Source organism: Sorex araneus, chromosome 5 (assembly GCF_027595985.1).
Source record: "Sorex araneus isolate mSorAra2 chromosome 5, mSorAra2.pri, whole genome shotgun sequence".
NCBI lineage: Eukaryota > Metazoa > Chordata > Mammalia > Eulipotyphla > Soricidae > Sorex > Sorex araneus.
The window spans coordinates 91417892-91434306 of record NC_073306.1 but is presented as its reverse complement, the minus strand read 5'-3'; the positions used below and the strand labels follow the sequence as shown (position 1 = coordinate 91434306).

Here is a 16415-nt window from a genome sequence, read left to right as displayed (position 1 = left end):
CATCAGGGAGTCCAAAACCCAGACTTTGAGGAGACTCCTGGTGAGTATAATCCAGCAGCAGCTGAGCAGACATCTGCCTCTACAGGAGCCAGCTTTGCTGCTGGCCAAGTAGCAGCCAGGTGCTTCAGGACTGGGCAGGGTCATCCCACATCCCTAACCCCTAGCTGGCTGGTCACCTGGGGTACACCCGAAATCCTGCTGGCCCTCAAAATCCAGGCTGGGTTAGACTGAAGGCCCTGAGAAGATGTGGGGAAGAGGTAGAGGGAAGACAAAGAGGAGACTCAGGGACTCCTCAGATAGTCCTGTCCTTGACTTTCCTGAAAAGGGACAACTCATGACTGGCTGCTCTGAACTGAGGCCCAGGCTTCCCTGAGCAGGGAGGGGCTGCCCACCAGAGACAGCCTCCATCCTGCCATCTTTGCCCTCAACTTTCCTGTTTGGGTTTGGTTTTGGTTTTGTTTGGTTTGGAGCAGCCTTGGCCAGTGCTTGGGACTTAACTCCTGGCTCTGTGCTCAGGGATAACTCCTGAACAGCCTCAGGGGACCCTATGCAGTATTGGGGATCGAGCCCAGGTCATCTGCATGTAAGACGAGTACCCTGGTACTATTGCTGTAGCCCATTTATTTGTTTTAAAGTCGTAAGTCAATGGAGTTTGACTACTTGGTTGTGATGCTGGGTGACCATGCAGTGCCCAGAATCAATCCCTTTTGGATAATCCTTTGGGCTATTTTCCTGCCTCCCAAGTTTTCCTTTCTTCCATGTGATGCTGGGCTTGGGGGGACCAGAGGCCACTTCCAGCCATACCTGGCCAACCTGGCCTGCAGTTCAGTGCTCAGGCTGAGGATGTAGACCACCAGGCCCATCCCCTGGAGACACTCTAGGCCACATAGTGCCCCTGCACTTTCTCTGGCGTTCGCTTCCCTTGGGAATTCAGCTGCTGAGGTGGCTGTCCTGGCCAGGTTAATCATCAATGCCTCCAGACCTCTTCTTTATCTATGATCTGCATCACAGCTTTTCAGCTGGGTACACAACTGATTGAGTACTCTTCAATTCCTGTTGTTAACCCTGCTGGGGCCAGGCCTGGACCTTGAAAAACCCTGACTCTGGGAGAACCACGCCCCCATGCCTTGACTGAGCTCCGGGATGCCCACCCTGCCCGTCCCTGTACGTGGTCTGCAGCTGTGTCCCAGCAGCAGGGAACTCCGAGAGCCTCTCCAAGGTCATGGAACAGCTCCAGGGCCAGCTGAGCCAAGAGGGCCGGAATAGGACCTTCCAAAGGCCTCCCGCCCTCCTAGTCCCAGTCAGAGGCCCCACTCCAGCTTCCCTCCCAGGACCCCCAAACCTGGTGCTCTGACCGTCAGTTACAGCGAAAAAGGCCCTCACCTGGGCGGGGCCCGAGGTGGGCGGGCCCGAGGTGGGCGGGCCCGCGGTGGGCGGGGCCTGCTCCTGTAGGCCCTGCCGGGCAGCTGCACCTACAGACCTGGTGTGTCCAGAGCGAGACAGGCAGAACTCTGTGCCATGGCCGGGAACCCGCGCCGTGCCGCCAGCCGGCGACTGCAGCTTTCCCTGCTGTGCCTCCTCTTCCAGGGTGCCACTGCCATCCTCTTCGCGTTCTTTGTTCGCTATGACCACGAGACCGACGCTGCCCTCTGGCACTGGAGCAATCACAGCGATGCGGACAATACATTTTACTTTCGTTATCCGAGTGAGTGAGGGCGATGGGGGCGTGGGGAACAAAGATACCGAGCTCCCTGCATGTCCCAGCAGAGGTGGGCAGACCGGGATGTGCCAGCAACTCTCTTGCTCTAAAGGAAGATGTCCTGGTGGATAATGACACCTTTTCTGCTCAGTTCCAGATAGCACATTGAGGGTGGGACAACCAGGAGCTTATTCAGTTTATGAGGGAGCCAAGATGGGGAAACTGGGGCTTAGAGAGTTAAGGGATTAGTTTTGAGTCAAGTTATTAGAACAAAGAGCTAGATTTTGGAGGGTGGGTACCCGGCGATGTTCAGGGACCCCTTCTGGTGGGATTCAGAAGGCATATGGTGTGATGGAAATGGAACGCAGGTCAGCCACGTGCAAGGCAGGCACCCTACCCACAGTAGGATCTCTCTGGCCCCAGAGAGCTGGAATTTGAGACCAAATCTAAAGCCCGGTGCTAATTGTACCCCTGTGCGACCTCCCACTGTCCCAGTGTGCTCTGCTGGGCTGTGTCTTGCTGAGATTCCCCTTCACCACCCACCTCACCTGCCTCAGGAAGAGCCTCCTGTGCAGGAGGAAGGGATAGCCAGAAGGGGCTAGGTACAGCACTGAAGGCACTCAGGACTGATGGGATGCAGAATCGCCAGGCTCCTCAAGCAGCTCCCTCCAAATTCATGGGGGGCACAATACCTGCTCACCCATGTGGCCACAGCACAGTCAGGAAGGAGGCATCCAGGGCAAGGAGTCCAGTTCATACGGTGTTGCTCATCGTTTGTGACTCATTTGAGTGACAAGACTGGGCCTAGGACTCAACCACCCTTCATTCCTTGGATCATGTCCTACCCACCTTCTGGCAAGACCCAGAAAGAAGAGGGTGAACCCCAAATTCCCTTTTCTCCTTTAGAGTTGAGGACCCAGACTGTAGACTCAAGTTCCGGGCAGTTGGGAGCAAGGACACCAGATTTCTCAGATCGTCACAGATGTATCAGAGAGTCTTTTTCCAGCCTCAGTTTTCCCCATCTCGTCAATGGGGAGAAGGATGCCTCTGAAGGATTCACAGAAGTCCAGTTTGTAGGAGTCTCTGACAAAAATCTAGGGCTGTTATTACCTTGCTTGGCTGAGCTGGAGGCAGCCTCTCTTTCCACCTGACCCTGTCTTGGCCCAGACCCCAACCCCAACAAAATGAAGTTCACTGTGCTGCAGATAGAAAAGAGCCAGAGCTCAAAGTGCCAGACCTTCAGCACCTCCTTCCCCAGGTTGCACCCTCAGCCCTTCTTGAAAGGTGATCCCCAAAAGCTGAGGTTAAGTCAGAGCCTCAGCAGAGTTGTGCAAATCCAGGGCATTAGGAGGAAGGGTCTGAGCTGAGAGAAGCAAGCACTTTAATGCTTTGGTTTTGTTTTTGTTTTTTGGACCACACTTGGTAAGGCTAATTCCTGGCCTTGCACTCTGGGATCACACTCCTGGCTTATCTTGGAGGACACTACGTGGTGCCAGAGATCAAACCTGGTCTACCACCTGCAAGGCACATATGACTTCCCTGCTGAACTCTCTCCTTTCCTTTTTTCCCCCCACTCTCAGTTTTGGGCTACCCTGCTAGTGCTTCTACTGCTTGAGGGGGTAAGCTACCTGACTCTGCTCAGGAGTCACTCCCGGGGGTCTGTGCAGTGGCAGGACAGAAGCCATGCCTCCCATGTGCAAAGCATGGGCTTTTTTTTTTTTTTTGGTGTGTGTGTGTGTGTGCTTTTTGGGTCACACCCAGCAATGCACAGGGGTTACTCCTGACTCTGCACTCAGGAATTACTCCTGACAGTGCTTGGGGGACCATATGGGATACTGGGAATCAAACCTGGGTCAGCCGTGTGCAAGGCAAACATCCTACCCGCTGTGCTATCGCTCCAGCCCCCATGGGCTCAGTTTTAATTCATCTCTAGGTGATTGTCTATCTTGATGCAAATAAAGGTCTGACCTGGGTGCCTGCCTGAACTCCCACTCACTACTCCAGGATGCCTCCTCAAGTCTCCAGCCCCGTGTGTTTCCAGGTACTCCCTGAGCCCCCTCTCTATCACTCCCCTCCCAGCTTCACAGCCTGCACTGTGGTGAGGGGAGTGGGGCAGGGATCCCATCTTTTTTGTCCTAAGTGGACTTGGGACTTTGGGCAGGGGGGTGTCTGCGGAGGGGGGGCTGAGGGACACATGAGATACCTGAAACTTGGGGCTTTGATGAGCCGGGTCTTCACCTGTCCTTGTGTCCATGAAGGGGTCAGGGTCAAAGGGGCATGGCACTGCCCTTTGATTTGGGAGATGAAAGGAAATCCTGCAGCTGCACTGGGCTGCAGGCCTGGCCAGTACAAGGCCATGGCTGCCGTGGGGGCAGCTTCTGTCACCACAGGAAAGTCCCCCGGTGCCCTTCTTGTCCATTCCTCTCACTGGGAAGAGGCTGGATTACCACGTGATCTGCCAAGACCCCACAGCCAGCCAGGCTAGAACCTGTTTTTCTGGCTCCCCACCTGCAGCCTTTCCCCAACATTTCAGTCTCTGTCCCTAGAGACAAGGAGTGGAAAGAGAGAAAATGCTATGATTATTGGGGTCAGAGGGGCAAATGTAAGAAAGGGTTCCAAAAAGGAATCTGGATTGGCCTCCTCCTTTTTTGGGTGAAGGGGGCATACCCACAGGTGCTCAGGCCTTACTCCAGGGTCTTACTCCTGGCACAGGGCTGGAGAACCCCTATGTGTGCCTGGATTGAACAGCTGCATATAAGGCAAGTGCACTACCCACCATCCTATCTCTTTGGTCCCAGCTTTCCCTGTACATGTCTTTCCTAGTCCTTGCTTACAGCACAGATGGAAGCAGGATCTCTGTGAAAAGGTGGGGTAGGGCACCAAAGGATTTTGTGACCCATCTGGCATCTTAGAGGCAGGTGGGGGAAGGTGTGGCAAATACTCCATCCCTTCTTCCTGCTCCTTATCATTTATGTCCTGCCTTTTCAAATCAGGAAACTGAGACTCAAAAGGTTAATTGTAGGACTGGTGGGGCTGACAAGATAGTACAGCAGGTAGGGCACTTGCCTTCCATACAGCTGATACAAGTTCAGTTCCTAGCACCCCATATGTTCTCTCAGGCATGATCTCTCTGCCATGAGTGAATGCTGAGATCAGAGCCCCAAGCACTACTGGGTGTGACCCATAAACTAAAAGAGTTATTAAGTGGCTGTTTAACTCCACATTATCAGGGGGCTGGAGAGATAGGACAGCAGAGAAGACCATGCTGTGACCAGAGATCAATCACCAGCTCGGTATAGGGTCTCCTGAGCACCACTGGAAGTTATCTGTGAGCACAGAGCCAGGAGCAAACACTGACAATAGCTGGGTGCTGGCCCCCAACAAAACCCAAACCAAACAAAACCACCTGTTTTTTTGTTATGCAGCTCCATAGGATATGAAAAGTCTTCACTTTCAGACCAAACAATAGGACAGTAGGTAAGGCACTTGCTTTGCACATGGCTGACCTGGGTTCAATCCCTGGCACCTCATATCATTCCCGAGGCTTCCAGGAGTGATCACTGAGTGCAGAGGCAGGAGTAAACCCTGAGCACTTCTGGGTGTGGCACACACACACACACACACACACACACACACACAAGTCCTGGCCTTCATTGCTTTGTTGCAACATCATCTGGCAGCTCTGGGAAGGGGGTGAGGAGGCATAGTCAGTGACTCTGGAAGCATTCGTATTCTCCCCAGTGCATGCATTTGGTGGAGGCTCCCAAAAGAGAATGTTCTCACTCCCCCACATTCAGCTAGGAAAGTTCCTTCTCTGCCACAGTCCCTGAACAAGTCACTGGAACAGCCTCCAGGGAAGGAGGTTCTTACAGTGGAAAGTCCAAGGCACTGAGTTTTTATTGCAAACAAACCCAGGGTAGAAGAAGTAAATATTATTACCATACAAAACAAGTTCTGGAATGGTTCTGGCCTGCACTGGACACCCAACCCCCATGGTTAATGTGCTGTCCTTAGCCAAAGAATGGGCATGCCTTCTTACTGCTTTCCCTAGGAGGAAAAAATCAGGTGGCAAGCTAGAGAGAACTTAGGCTGTGAATGGAATTCTAAGTGCTGCCTTGCCTGTTGGAGGATTTGGGGCATGAGCAGAACAGATATAGTATGAGATTTGGGGGCATAATTACCAATATGATGGGCCGCTGATCTCTGTTCTCTGCACCCAGACATGGTGACTCTCTGCCTGGGATTTCCAAAAACTCCCCACCTCAAAAAAAAAAAAAAAAACACAAAACATAAAAGCTTGCTTTTCTGGTATTGATTGCATTCTCAACCAGAGGGACCAGAGTGATAATACAGCAATAGTATAGAGCTCTTGCATGCAATGACTGGGTTCCATTCCCAGTGCCACAATAGTTCCCCTGTTCCCCGCCAAGAGTGAACCCTGAGCAGAGTGCCAGGGGTAAGCCCTGAGCACTGCCAGGTATGACTCCAAACCCAAAGAAAGAGATAAAGGAAGAAAGAAAGGAAGGAAGGAAGGAAGAAAGAAAGAAAGAAAGAAAGAAAGAAAGAAAGAAAGAAAGAAAGAAAGAAAGAAAGAAAGAAGAGAGAGAGAGAGAGAGAGAGAGAAAGAAAGAAAGAAAGAAAGAAAGAAAGAAAGAAAGAAAGAAAGAAAGAAAGAAAGAAAGAAAGAAAGAAAGAAAGAAAGAAAGAAAGAAAGAAAGAAAGAAAGAAAGAAAAAGGGAGGGAGGGAGGGAGGAAGGGAGGGAGGGAGGGAGGGAGGGAGGGAGGGAGGGAGGGAGGGAGGGAGGGAGGGAGGGAAAGAAAGAAAGAAAGAAAGAAAGAAAGAAAGAAAGAAAGAAAGAAAGAAAGAAAGAAAGAAAGAAAGAAAGAAAGAAAGAAAGAAAGAAAGAAAGAAAGAAAGAAAGAAAGAAAGAAAAAGGGAGGGAGGGAGGGAGGGAGGGAGGGAAAGAAAGAAAGAAAGAAAGAAAGAAAGAAAGAAAGAAAGAAAGAAAGAAAGAAAGAAAGAAAGAAAGAAAGAAAGAAAGAAAGAGAGAAAGAAAGAGAGAAAGAGAGAGAGAAAGAAGGAGAGAAAGAAAGAGAGAAAGGAGAGAAAAGAAAGAAAGAAAGAAAGAAAGAAAGAAAGAAAGAAAGAAAGAAAGAAAGAAAAGAAAGAAAGAAAGAAAGAAAGAAAGAAAGAAAGAAAGAAAGAAAGAAAGTTCAATCAGAAAATTTTAACTAGTTGATGCTTATTTGAATTAAGAAAAAAATGCTCATGATATTTTTTTTTTCTTTTTGGGTCACACCTGGCTATGCACAGGGGTTACTCCTGGCTCTACTCTCAGGAATTACTCCTGGCGGTGTTCAGGGGACCATATGGGATGCTGGGAATCGAACTCGGGTCGGCCGCGTGCAAAGCAAATGCCCTGCCCACTGTGCTATTGCTTCAGCCCCGCTCATGATATTTTTAATTATATCTTCCTTCTACAAGATGCAAGGTAATTGAAAACAAGGGCACAAGTTCTAGAACATAGGGGCTAGAGAGATAGTATAGTGGGGAGGACACACAGCTGATCTGGGTTGGATACTCAACATCCCGTATGGTCTCCTGAGTGATCCCTGAGCTCAGAGCCAAGAGTAAGCCCTGAGCACTTCCAGGTATGACCAACCTCCCCACCCCCGCCCCCCACGGGGAAAAAAATCTAAGAACAAGGAGATGCAAAACACTAACACTGTAAGAACAAGATTCTTGTGCAGCTCTGAGCTTCCAGGAAGTCAGAAAAAAACAATTATTTATTTATTTATTTAATTATTTTTTTGCTTTTTGGGTCACACCTGGCGATGCACAGGGGTTACTCCTGGCTCTGCACTCAGGAATCACTCCTGGCGGTGCTCAGGGGACCATATGGGATGCTGGGAATCGAACCCGGGTTGGCTGCATGCAAGGCAAACGCCCTACCCGCTGTGCTATTGCTCCAGCCCCCCAAAAATCCAATTTGTTATTAATCTTTCTGGATTATTATCAGAACTAAGGAAACTTGGCCTCTGCCATCTTGATGTCTGCCTGACTTCCACTCCTGGGGCGGCAGCCTGCCACCGGCAGCTGCTGCCTGTTCCTCTCCACAGAGATGTGGAGGGGCCTGGCCTGTGTGTGCACAATGAACTTGGGGAAGCAGTTCCTCCAGGGACTCGAGTTTCCTAGTACTAAATTCCAGAGAAGTTTCTGACAGTGCTCAGGGTGCAAGGAGACCAATTGATGCTGGGGGCTGGCCCAGGCATTCCACATGCAAAGCACCCGCTTAGTTCTTCAGGCTACTTTTTTGGGGAGGGCCACACCCTGTGGTGTTCAGGGCTTACTCTTGGCACTGTGTGGCCTCAAAAATAGGTATTTAAAGGGAACTTTAGGGGGGCAGAGAAATAGTACAGCAGGAAGAGCACTTGCCTTGCACACAGCCACCCCGGGTTCAATTCCCAGCAATGCATTTGATCCCCTGAGCAGTGCCAGGAGGGATTTTTGAATGCGGAGCCAGGAGTAGCCCTTGAGCAAAGGTGTGACTCAAAAACCAAAGAAAAATTTAAAAATCGTAAAAAGGGAGGTTAGGGCTGAAAAGATGGTATTGTGAGTAGATGCTTACCTTGCACGCTGCCCTAAATTCAATCCCAGCACTCAGAGCCCCACCAGTACTGACCCCTGGGCAAGGTAACCCTGGGCAAGGTAAACCCTAAACAATGCTGGATGTGGCTCCCAAACCAAAATCACTGTATCATTGTCATCCCATTGCTCATCAATTTGCTCAAGGGGGCACCAGTAACATCTCCATTGTGAGACTTGTTGTTACTGTTTTTGGCATATCGAATATGCCATGGGTAGCTTGCCAGGCTCTGCCATGCGGGCGAGATACTCTTGGTAGCTTGCCAGGCTCTTGGAGAGGGATGGAGGAATCAAACCTGGGCCGACCACATGCAAGGCAAACACCCTACCCGCTGTGCTATCGCTCCAGTCCCCAAAACCAAAATAATAGCAATAATAATAATAAAATAAAAGGGGGAGATTAAGGTCATGGGTGAGCCGATTTTTCACTCACATGTACAAAGACTGCAATAATATGCTTCTACTGCTCTTCTTCATATTAGTTCTCCACCAAAACCAAAGATTCAGCACTCACAGACCCAAGCCAAGACAGATACACTGGCTAAGCCTAACACTAAGTTGTTTTAAATCCTTTTTGCAAGTTGATGCTGGAGCTGTGAGGCAGGGCAAATGAGTACCAAAGCAAGCTGCCAGCACTTACCCAATTTGCAAAGTATCCATGTGTATTATTTTATTAACTCATATTTTTATGTACAGTGGTATAAAGTAGAAAACAAAAGGGGGGGGAAGCCTCAAATCTCCCTGTTCAGCAGCCAGACATTAACTGACATTTATAAAATTCAAGTACTTTACATATGAACTTAAAATCTTCAAGCTAGTGCCAGAGAGAGTACAGAGTTAAGGTGCCGGCCTACATGAGGCTGACCCAGGCCTCCACATATGGTCCCCCAAGCACTGCCAGAGTGGCTGCTGAACAGAGCTAGGAGTCAGTTCTGTGCTAGCCCCACTACGTGTGGCCTCCAAATAAAAAAAGATCTCCAAACTTAAGAAAGTAGCAAGCTGAAAAGTGGGGCCCCGTTTCCCAGAGTGGCATCACCCCTAGTCACAGCACAGCCCTGCCCCACTTTCTTTTCTGGGTTGGTGGGGTTTGGACCACACCTGGTGGTACTCAAGGGACCATATGAAGTGCTGGGAATTGAACTCAGAGCTCTTATATGAAAAGCTAGAACTGTAGTCTTTTGAGCCATCTCTCTGGTTCTTTCTATATTTTAATCTTCAAATTGGAAGATTCAGGGCCTGAAGTCAGAGGGATAGAGGTTAACCATCCAGAAGGCCTTCCCAGCAGATGGGGAAACAACCAAACTAAGGGCCAGGGGACTTGGGGCTCCAAGGGCAGAGGCGGGGGCAGAAAGGCAGATAGACTGGTCATTCTGGGTTTTTGTGCTTTTTTTCCCCCTTTCCTTTTAAATGGGACTGACCCTGGAGCTGCATGGGGCGCCATGAGCACCCGCTCAGCCCTTTGCCTAAATTCCCAGTCCAGGCTAGTTGGAGCAGCTGGGCAGTGAGCTGGGCCCTACTGCTCCTGGCTGGTCAGCTCTTGCATTGGCCATGCCTGGGGAGTTTTATAGGCTCACCTGCAGCGATGGTTGGTGAGGGCGCTGGAAGCACAGAGTGGGGGTGGGTGGCTGACCAGTGAGGGCCTGCCCACAGGCTTCCAGGACGTGCACACCATGGTCTTCGTGGGCTTCGGCTTCCTCATGGTCTTCCTGCAACGCTATGGCTTCAGCAGCGTGGGCTTCACCTTCCTCCTGGCCGCCTTTGCCCTGCAGTGGGCCACGCTGGTGCAGGGCTTCCTCCACTCCTTCCATGGAGGCCACATCCACGTGAGCGTGGAGAGGTGGGCATGGTGGGGGGCGGTCCACTCCACTCCCTGCCCTGAAGGCCCAGAAGCACCAGAACCGACCCCAGTGACAGTCTTTTTAGCTGCCCATTTCTTTTCTCCTTCCAGACCCAAACTCTTAGCTATGTCTCTCTGCCTCTTTAAGCTCCTGATTACCCAAGAGCTATGGGGAGGCTAGTTTCATGGGAAAGGGCAAGTTTTGGAGGAGCTCTTGGTTGAGAGATCTGGTTGTTCTACCTCATGGGGTTTTGTTCCCCAAGTCACAGCACCTCCTGTTACCACCTCTCTAGGAAAGGCAAGGTCCCTTCACACGTGGGCGTGGCCCTGCCCTCTCCCTGCTGCTGCCCTGCTTTCTGTCCTTCTCAGCCTCTCACCTCCTTACCCCCAGCATGATCAACGCTGACTTCTGTGCTGGGGCAGTGCTGATCTCCTTCGGGGCAGTGCTGGGCAAGACTGGACCAGCTCAGCTGCTGATCATGGCCCTGCTGGAGGTGGTGCTGTTTGGTGTCAACGAATTCGTGCTTCTTAGTCTCCTGGGGGTGAGTATGCACAGGCAGAGAGAGCGTGGGATGTGGTGGGGCGAGTTTCATGGCCTCACCTTGGCTGTCCCTCCCCAGGTGAGGGATGCAGGTGGTTCCATGACCATCCACACTTTTGGTGCCTACTTTGGCCTGGTCCTCTCCCGGGTCCTCTACAGGCCACAGCTAGAGAAGAGCAAGCATCGCCAGGGCTCTGTCTACCACTCGGACCTCTTTGCCATGATTGGTGAGACTGGCCACTGTGGAGTGGGGGACCACTTTCGGACATCCTCAGTCCGGGCCAGAGAGGCCAACAGGGTTTGGCCCTTTCAATCTGGAGTCAGCTGTGGGTCAGAAAGAGAGCACAATGGGTAGTGCATGTAAATTACATATGCCATCCCCAGTGCCCCATATGTTCCCCCAAGCCCACCAGGAGTGATCCCTGAGCACAGAGCTGAACTCTGAGTGTTGCTGGGTGTGGGTGGCCCCAGACCAAAAATAACCAACCAAGCAAACAGTTTGGAGTCTGCCATGAGAGCCCAGGATATGTCCTCATACTTAAGGGTCTATACAGGCGTCAAAGATAGCTGTGAGGTCTGTCTATGCCCCTTAATTTTTTTGATGTGGCTGCACAAATCTCTGCCTAAGACCCCTTATTGCACACACACAAACACACACACACACACACACACACACACCGGTTAGAACCAGATTCCTCAATCTGTTTTGCCTCTGGTCTTCTAAACTGGGATGCAACAGCGCCCCTTCGCCTCTGCCCTGGCCACACCCTCAGGCAGGAAGGAGCAACCCCGGAGGGGGCGGCTCCTGGGGCGACTGTGGCCACCTCTGCTCTTTGAAGCACACCCTCTGCCTTGGCTCTGCGCCTCTTCTCCCCACATCGGGTTTGGGGAGGCCATCAAGCCTTCCCTGCTTCCTGGGTGGCTCAGAGTGGTGGCCCAACTGCCTCTTCTCCCATCAGAACAAGGGCTGCCTCCTCACTCTGTTATGAAACACAGGATCGCAACCCTGGGTCAGCTGAGGCCTCTCTGCCCTTTGAGACCCAACCCCTTTGGCTTGCAGTCCAAAGGCTTCTCTGAGATCTCTGTGCTTCCCGAGAGGCTCCTGGTCTCTCTGGCTGCCAGCTCAGTTTGTGGCCTGTGTTTGTAGGTCACCTTCCCGCAGACACTTGGGAGGTGTGGCATGAATACCCACCACTGAGGGCCCTGCTGCCATCTTTTTCTCAGCTCCTCTGCCCTCTCTCTTCAGGACTAACCTGGGAAGCCCAGAGGGGCAGGCAGGGACACAAAGCCCCCCCAGATCTTAGTAAACATCTAGGTCCAGCCAGCCCCCCACCTGGTGGACAAGGCGTCTCCTGCCCATTGTTGAGTCAAGCTTCTGGACAGCCATCGGCATCATAAAACAAATTATTTGCTGATATTAGATCAAGCAGCTAGCTGAGGGCTTACACACGTGACCTTTTGCCTCCCTCTTTTCTCTTTTCTTGTGGGGGGAGTGGGGAGGAGACCACACCTGGCAATGCTCAGCAGTTACTCCTGGCTCTGCACTCAGGAATCACTCCTGGTGGTTTGAGGGACCATATGGGATAAAACACAGTCAGCTTTTATTATATTTCAAAACCCAGCTCAACCCTCTCTCTGGCCTTCACTGGCCAGTGGCCGGTCACTTCCTTCTTCTCACTCCACCTGCCTGCCCCCATTTAGGAACCATCTTCCTATGGATCTTCTGGCCCAGCTTCAACTCTGCCCCCACTGCGCTGGGGGATGGCCAGCATCGGACAGCCCTCAACACGTACTACTCGCTGACTGCAAGCACCCTCAGCACTTTCGCCCTGTCTGCCCTTGTCGGGGGTGATGGGCGGTTGGACATGGTACTGGGCAGAGAATGTGGTGAGGCTGAGGGCTGGAGGGGAGGGGACCGAGATCTGGGGCCCTGCAGGTCCATCCACCAAGCACATGGCAGGGCACTGGCTCCAGTGAGAGGTTAGAGTTCAGGGCAGTGGGTGGATGACCCAATGGTAAGCCAGCTTGAACTGGGATGAGGGTCACTGTCTAGTGTCTTGTTTGTCCCTTCTCTCTCCAGGTGCATGTCCAGAATGCAGTGCTGGCTGGAGGGGTCATAGTGGGGACCTCCAGTGAAATGATGCTCACACCCTTTGGGGCACTGGCTGCTGGCTTCCTGGCAGGAGCTGTGTCCACGCTGGGCTACAAGTTCCTCACGGTGCAGAGGCCTCTCTTGGGTCTGGGAAGAACAGGACTCTTTGTCCCCACCTCTCACTTCTCCTGCAGGCTCAGGAAAGGGGTTCTTGGGGAAAGGGAGGCACAAGAGACTCATGACGATTATCTCCTTTTCCAGCCCATCCTGGAGTCAAAGTTCAAAGTGCAGGACACATGTGGTGTTCACAACCTCCATGGGATGCCGGGAGTCCTGGGAGCCCTCCTGGGGGTGCTTGTAACTTGGCTGGCCACCCACGAAACTTATGGAGATGGGTGAGTGTCCAAGCGTTATCCTCTGGGAATCACCTCTCATGCTCTCTCCTCTCTTCTCTGTGGAGCAGTACAAATGGTGCTGGAGAGAGTGCAGGAGTTTCACCCCCAGGACCGCATGGTCCCCTGAGCATTGTGGTAGGAATGGGCCCTGAGCACTCTAGGTGTGGTCCCCGCAGAAGAGAATATTTTCATCCCTTCACTCATTCATTCTCCCATGAACTTTTGCTTGCTGAGGGAATGGACCTTGCATCACTTATAACCAAAGATCTTTGGGCAGATGGTTTTAATTGTGTGGTTGCTAAAGGGTCCCTGAGAAATAAGGATTCAGGGGCCAGAAATATAGTAGTGTGTAGGGTGCTTGCCTTCCACATGGCTGCTCTGCACAGGGTCCCTTGAGCCCCCCGCCAGGAGTGATCCCTCAGCGTGGAGCTAGGAGAAATCCATGAATATCACCAGAAGTGACATATATGGCCCCAAAAACAAAAATAAAAAAAAAAGGACTCAAGGGTCAGTGTTTTGCACACCAGGGCTCAGAAGAGAAGGTAGGCAAGAGTAACCTGGAAACTGTGCCTTGAAGTGGGTTTGCTGTGCAGGCTGGGGTAGGAGAGGGGCTGAATGATGGGCCTTCCTGGATTCTCTGTGGTGGGCTGCCTGCATTGCTCCCCTGTCCCATTCAGTTTGGCCCTGTGGCCCCCACTTCTGCAGCTTGGAGACTGTGTTCCCTCTTATCGCCGAGGGCCAGCGCAGTGCCACCTCGCAGGCCGTGTACCAGCTCTTCGGACTGTTTGTTACCCTGATGTTTGCCTCTGTGGGCGCGGTGTTTGCAGGTGAGTGGGGGGTGGGGTGGGGTCCAGCAGCAGTTCATGGTGGGAAAAGAGGGAGATTCTCAGAGAGGAAGGGCCTCTGCACCCCCATTCAAACTCTCTGATATTTATGAGTGTTTCTGTATGCCCACCAAGGGCCAGACTATTGAGTTCAGGGCTAACCTTCCCCTGGGAAAGGGGAGCAGTTGAGGTCTCCGGGTGCTTCTGGGGTCTCCCAGCTCTCCCTCTGGCTGTGCACATAACTGCATGGCTTTCTTTGCCCACTAGAGGGCAGTCCGACCTCAGCCTTTTCCCCAGGAAGCCTTCGGGGGGGGGGGGGGGGGGGCAATAGATAACCCCTGTCATTCCTGAGGTCTGTCTTTAGTGCTTTCCGCCTTTTCTTTTTTATTATTCTTTAATTTTAGTCACTGCGGCTTACAGTACTTCCATGATCCGATTTAGTGTGTGCAATGTTCCAACACCACCACCCCCCACCAGAGTGCCCATTTCCCTCCCCCAGAGTCTCAGGGTCCCCTCTCAGGCCCCCTCCCCCGTCTTCCCCATCTCCCCCCATGGCAAGTTCAGTTCCATATACCATTTCAGATTCTGCTGCTTTGGGCTATTCATTATTTCCTTACTATGCTTTCTTGTTACCCCAAGTCATTCTGTACCTACCACTCTCCTTCTGGCTGATTTCACTCAACCATGATACCTTCCTTTTGGTTCCATCCAATAGTGGCAAATAATATGATTTCACAATTTTTTGTTTGTTATTTTGTTTGTTTGGGGGCCATACCTGGTGTTGCTCAGAGCTTACTCCTGACTCTGCTTTCAGAGTTTACTGCTGGCAGGGCTCAAGGACCATAAGAGAATACAGGGATTAAACCCCGGTTGGACATGGCAAGGCTGGCACCCTATCTGCTGTACTACAATTCTGGCTTCATGATTTTATCTTTTCTTTTGGCTATAAGAAGATAATATCCTGTAATATTCTGTTGTGAATGTGTACCACAGTTTCTCTTTTGGCTACTGTGAGCAGCGGTGCAATGAACACAGGAGTGCAAAGGACTTTTCGGAATACGGTTTTGGGGTCCTTGTGGTAGATCCCTAGAAATGGATTTGCTGGGTCATTTGGCCTTTGAAAACAAGCTACCTGTAATTCAGTGTTCCTTCCTGCTCTCAGCTGGAAAAGTTGCATCCATTCACTGAATCACCGATTCAGTAAACATCTCGGTACCCTTCTGTGGGGTTCATGACAGAACTCCCACTGGGTTCCTTAGCAGTTGTGCGAAGGAAACTCCAGCCCATTCTTTACCCTCTGTGAGCCTGGCTTGCCTTCTCTGGCAGCCATGTCCCTGCCCACCTAGGGCTCACAGGGAAGGTGGTGCTGGGTGTGCCAGCACAGGCCTGAGACACAGCAGGGTAGTTGGCCTCCTTGCAGCCGCTGGGCAGACACTGCATTCATACTCCTCCAGCCCCTCCAGCAGAGCTCTGGGTGGAGCCTCACCAACCCTTCTTTGCCTTCTGCCTCTAGGGCTCCTGCTGCGGCTACCCTTCCTGGGCTCCCCACCAGACTCCCGGTGTTATGACGACCAGGTTTACTGGGAGGTGAGACATGCTGCAGCCTCTGAGGCCCTGGGGCCCGCTTGCCTGCCCACTCTTCTCCCACTTCTCCACTTCTCCCACCTTTTGTTGTGGTGATGTGGTTGGTTTCTGGGACTGGACCCAGGAGTGTTCAGGACTTAGTCCTGGCTCTGTGTCCAGGGATCACTCTTGGAAGGGCTCTGGGGACCAAGCCCAAGTCAGCCATGTGCAGAGCAGACACCTTAACTCTGTCCTATCTCTCTGGCCCCCCGGACATCCATTCTTGCTTCCTTCTTTGCTGCCCTGCTCCTTACCCCCCTGTGACATCCAGCCCCTGGAGTTCCTCCTTCACATGCTCCTCAACCTCTCCAGGTGCCAGGAGAACATGAAGACGAAGCCCAGGGACCGCTGAGGACAGAGGAGCCAGATACTCGGGCCTGACTGGCATTCAGCCCAAGACCAAGCTCCACTTTAAAAGCTGTTGACCATCTCCTAAGAAGACGTTCTTCTCTTATCCCTGCAGCTGCCCAGCAGAAGCTGCATGTCGAATATCTTCTTTCTAGAGGCAGCCTGAGGGGTGGTCAGTGAAAGGGGGCAGGGGGAGTCTGGGGAGTGGGACTGTATCTGACTGGGGAAGGAGGGTGTGCGTGCAGGGTCACCAACAGCCTCGCCCACCCATCACCAGGCATTACGTGGACAGAATGAGCCAGAAGTGAGCTCCCTCTCTCCCCTCCCCCCGCGTATGTGCCTGTGACCCCGTCCAGCATCACTAGTCACAGTGAGCTCTGACTTCAGATGTGAGTCTCAGGGTGATAAAC

The 16415-nt window shown here is 52.0% G+C and overlaps 1 protein-coding gene across 1 annotated transcript; it reads left to right on the top strand.

The window, feature by feature from the left end:
* The first annotated feature begins 1518 nt into the window (after positions 1-1518).
* RHBG (Rh family B glycoprotein) lies at positions 1519-16140 on the top strand. Its single transcript, XM_004616227.2, has 10 exons — positions 1519-1705; positions 9996-10182; positions 10574-10724; positions 10803-10950; positions 12425-12591; positions 12804-12941; positions 13077-13210; positions 13916-14037; positions 15548-15621; positions 15970-16140. Exons 1-10 carry the CDS (start codon positions 1519-1521, stop codon positions 16036-16038), a joined length of 1377 nt encoding a protein of 458 aa, XP_004616284.2. The 3' UTR covers positions 16039-16140.
* Positions 16141-16415: the final 275 nt, after the last annotated feature.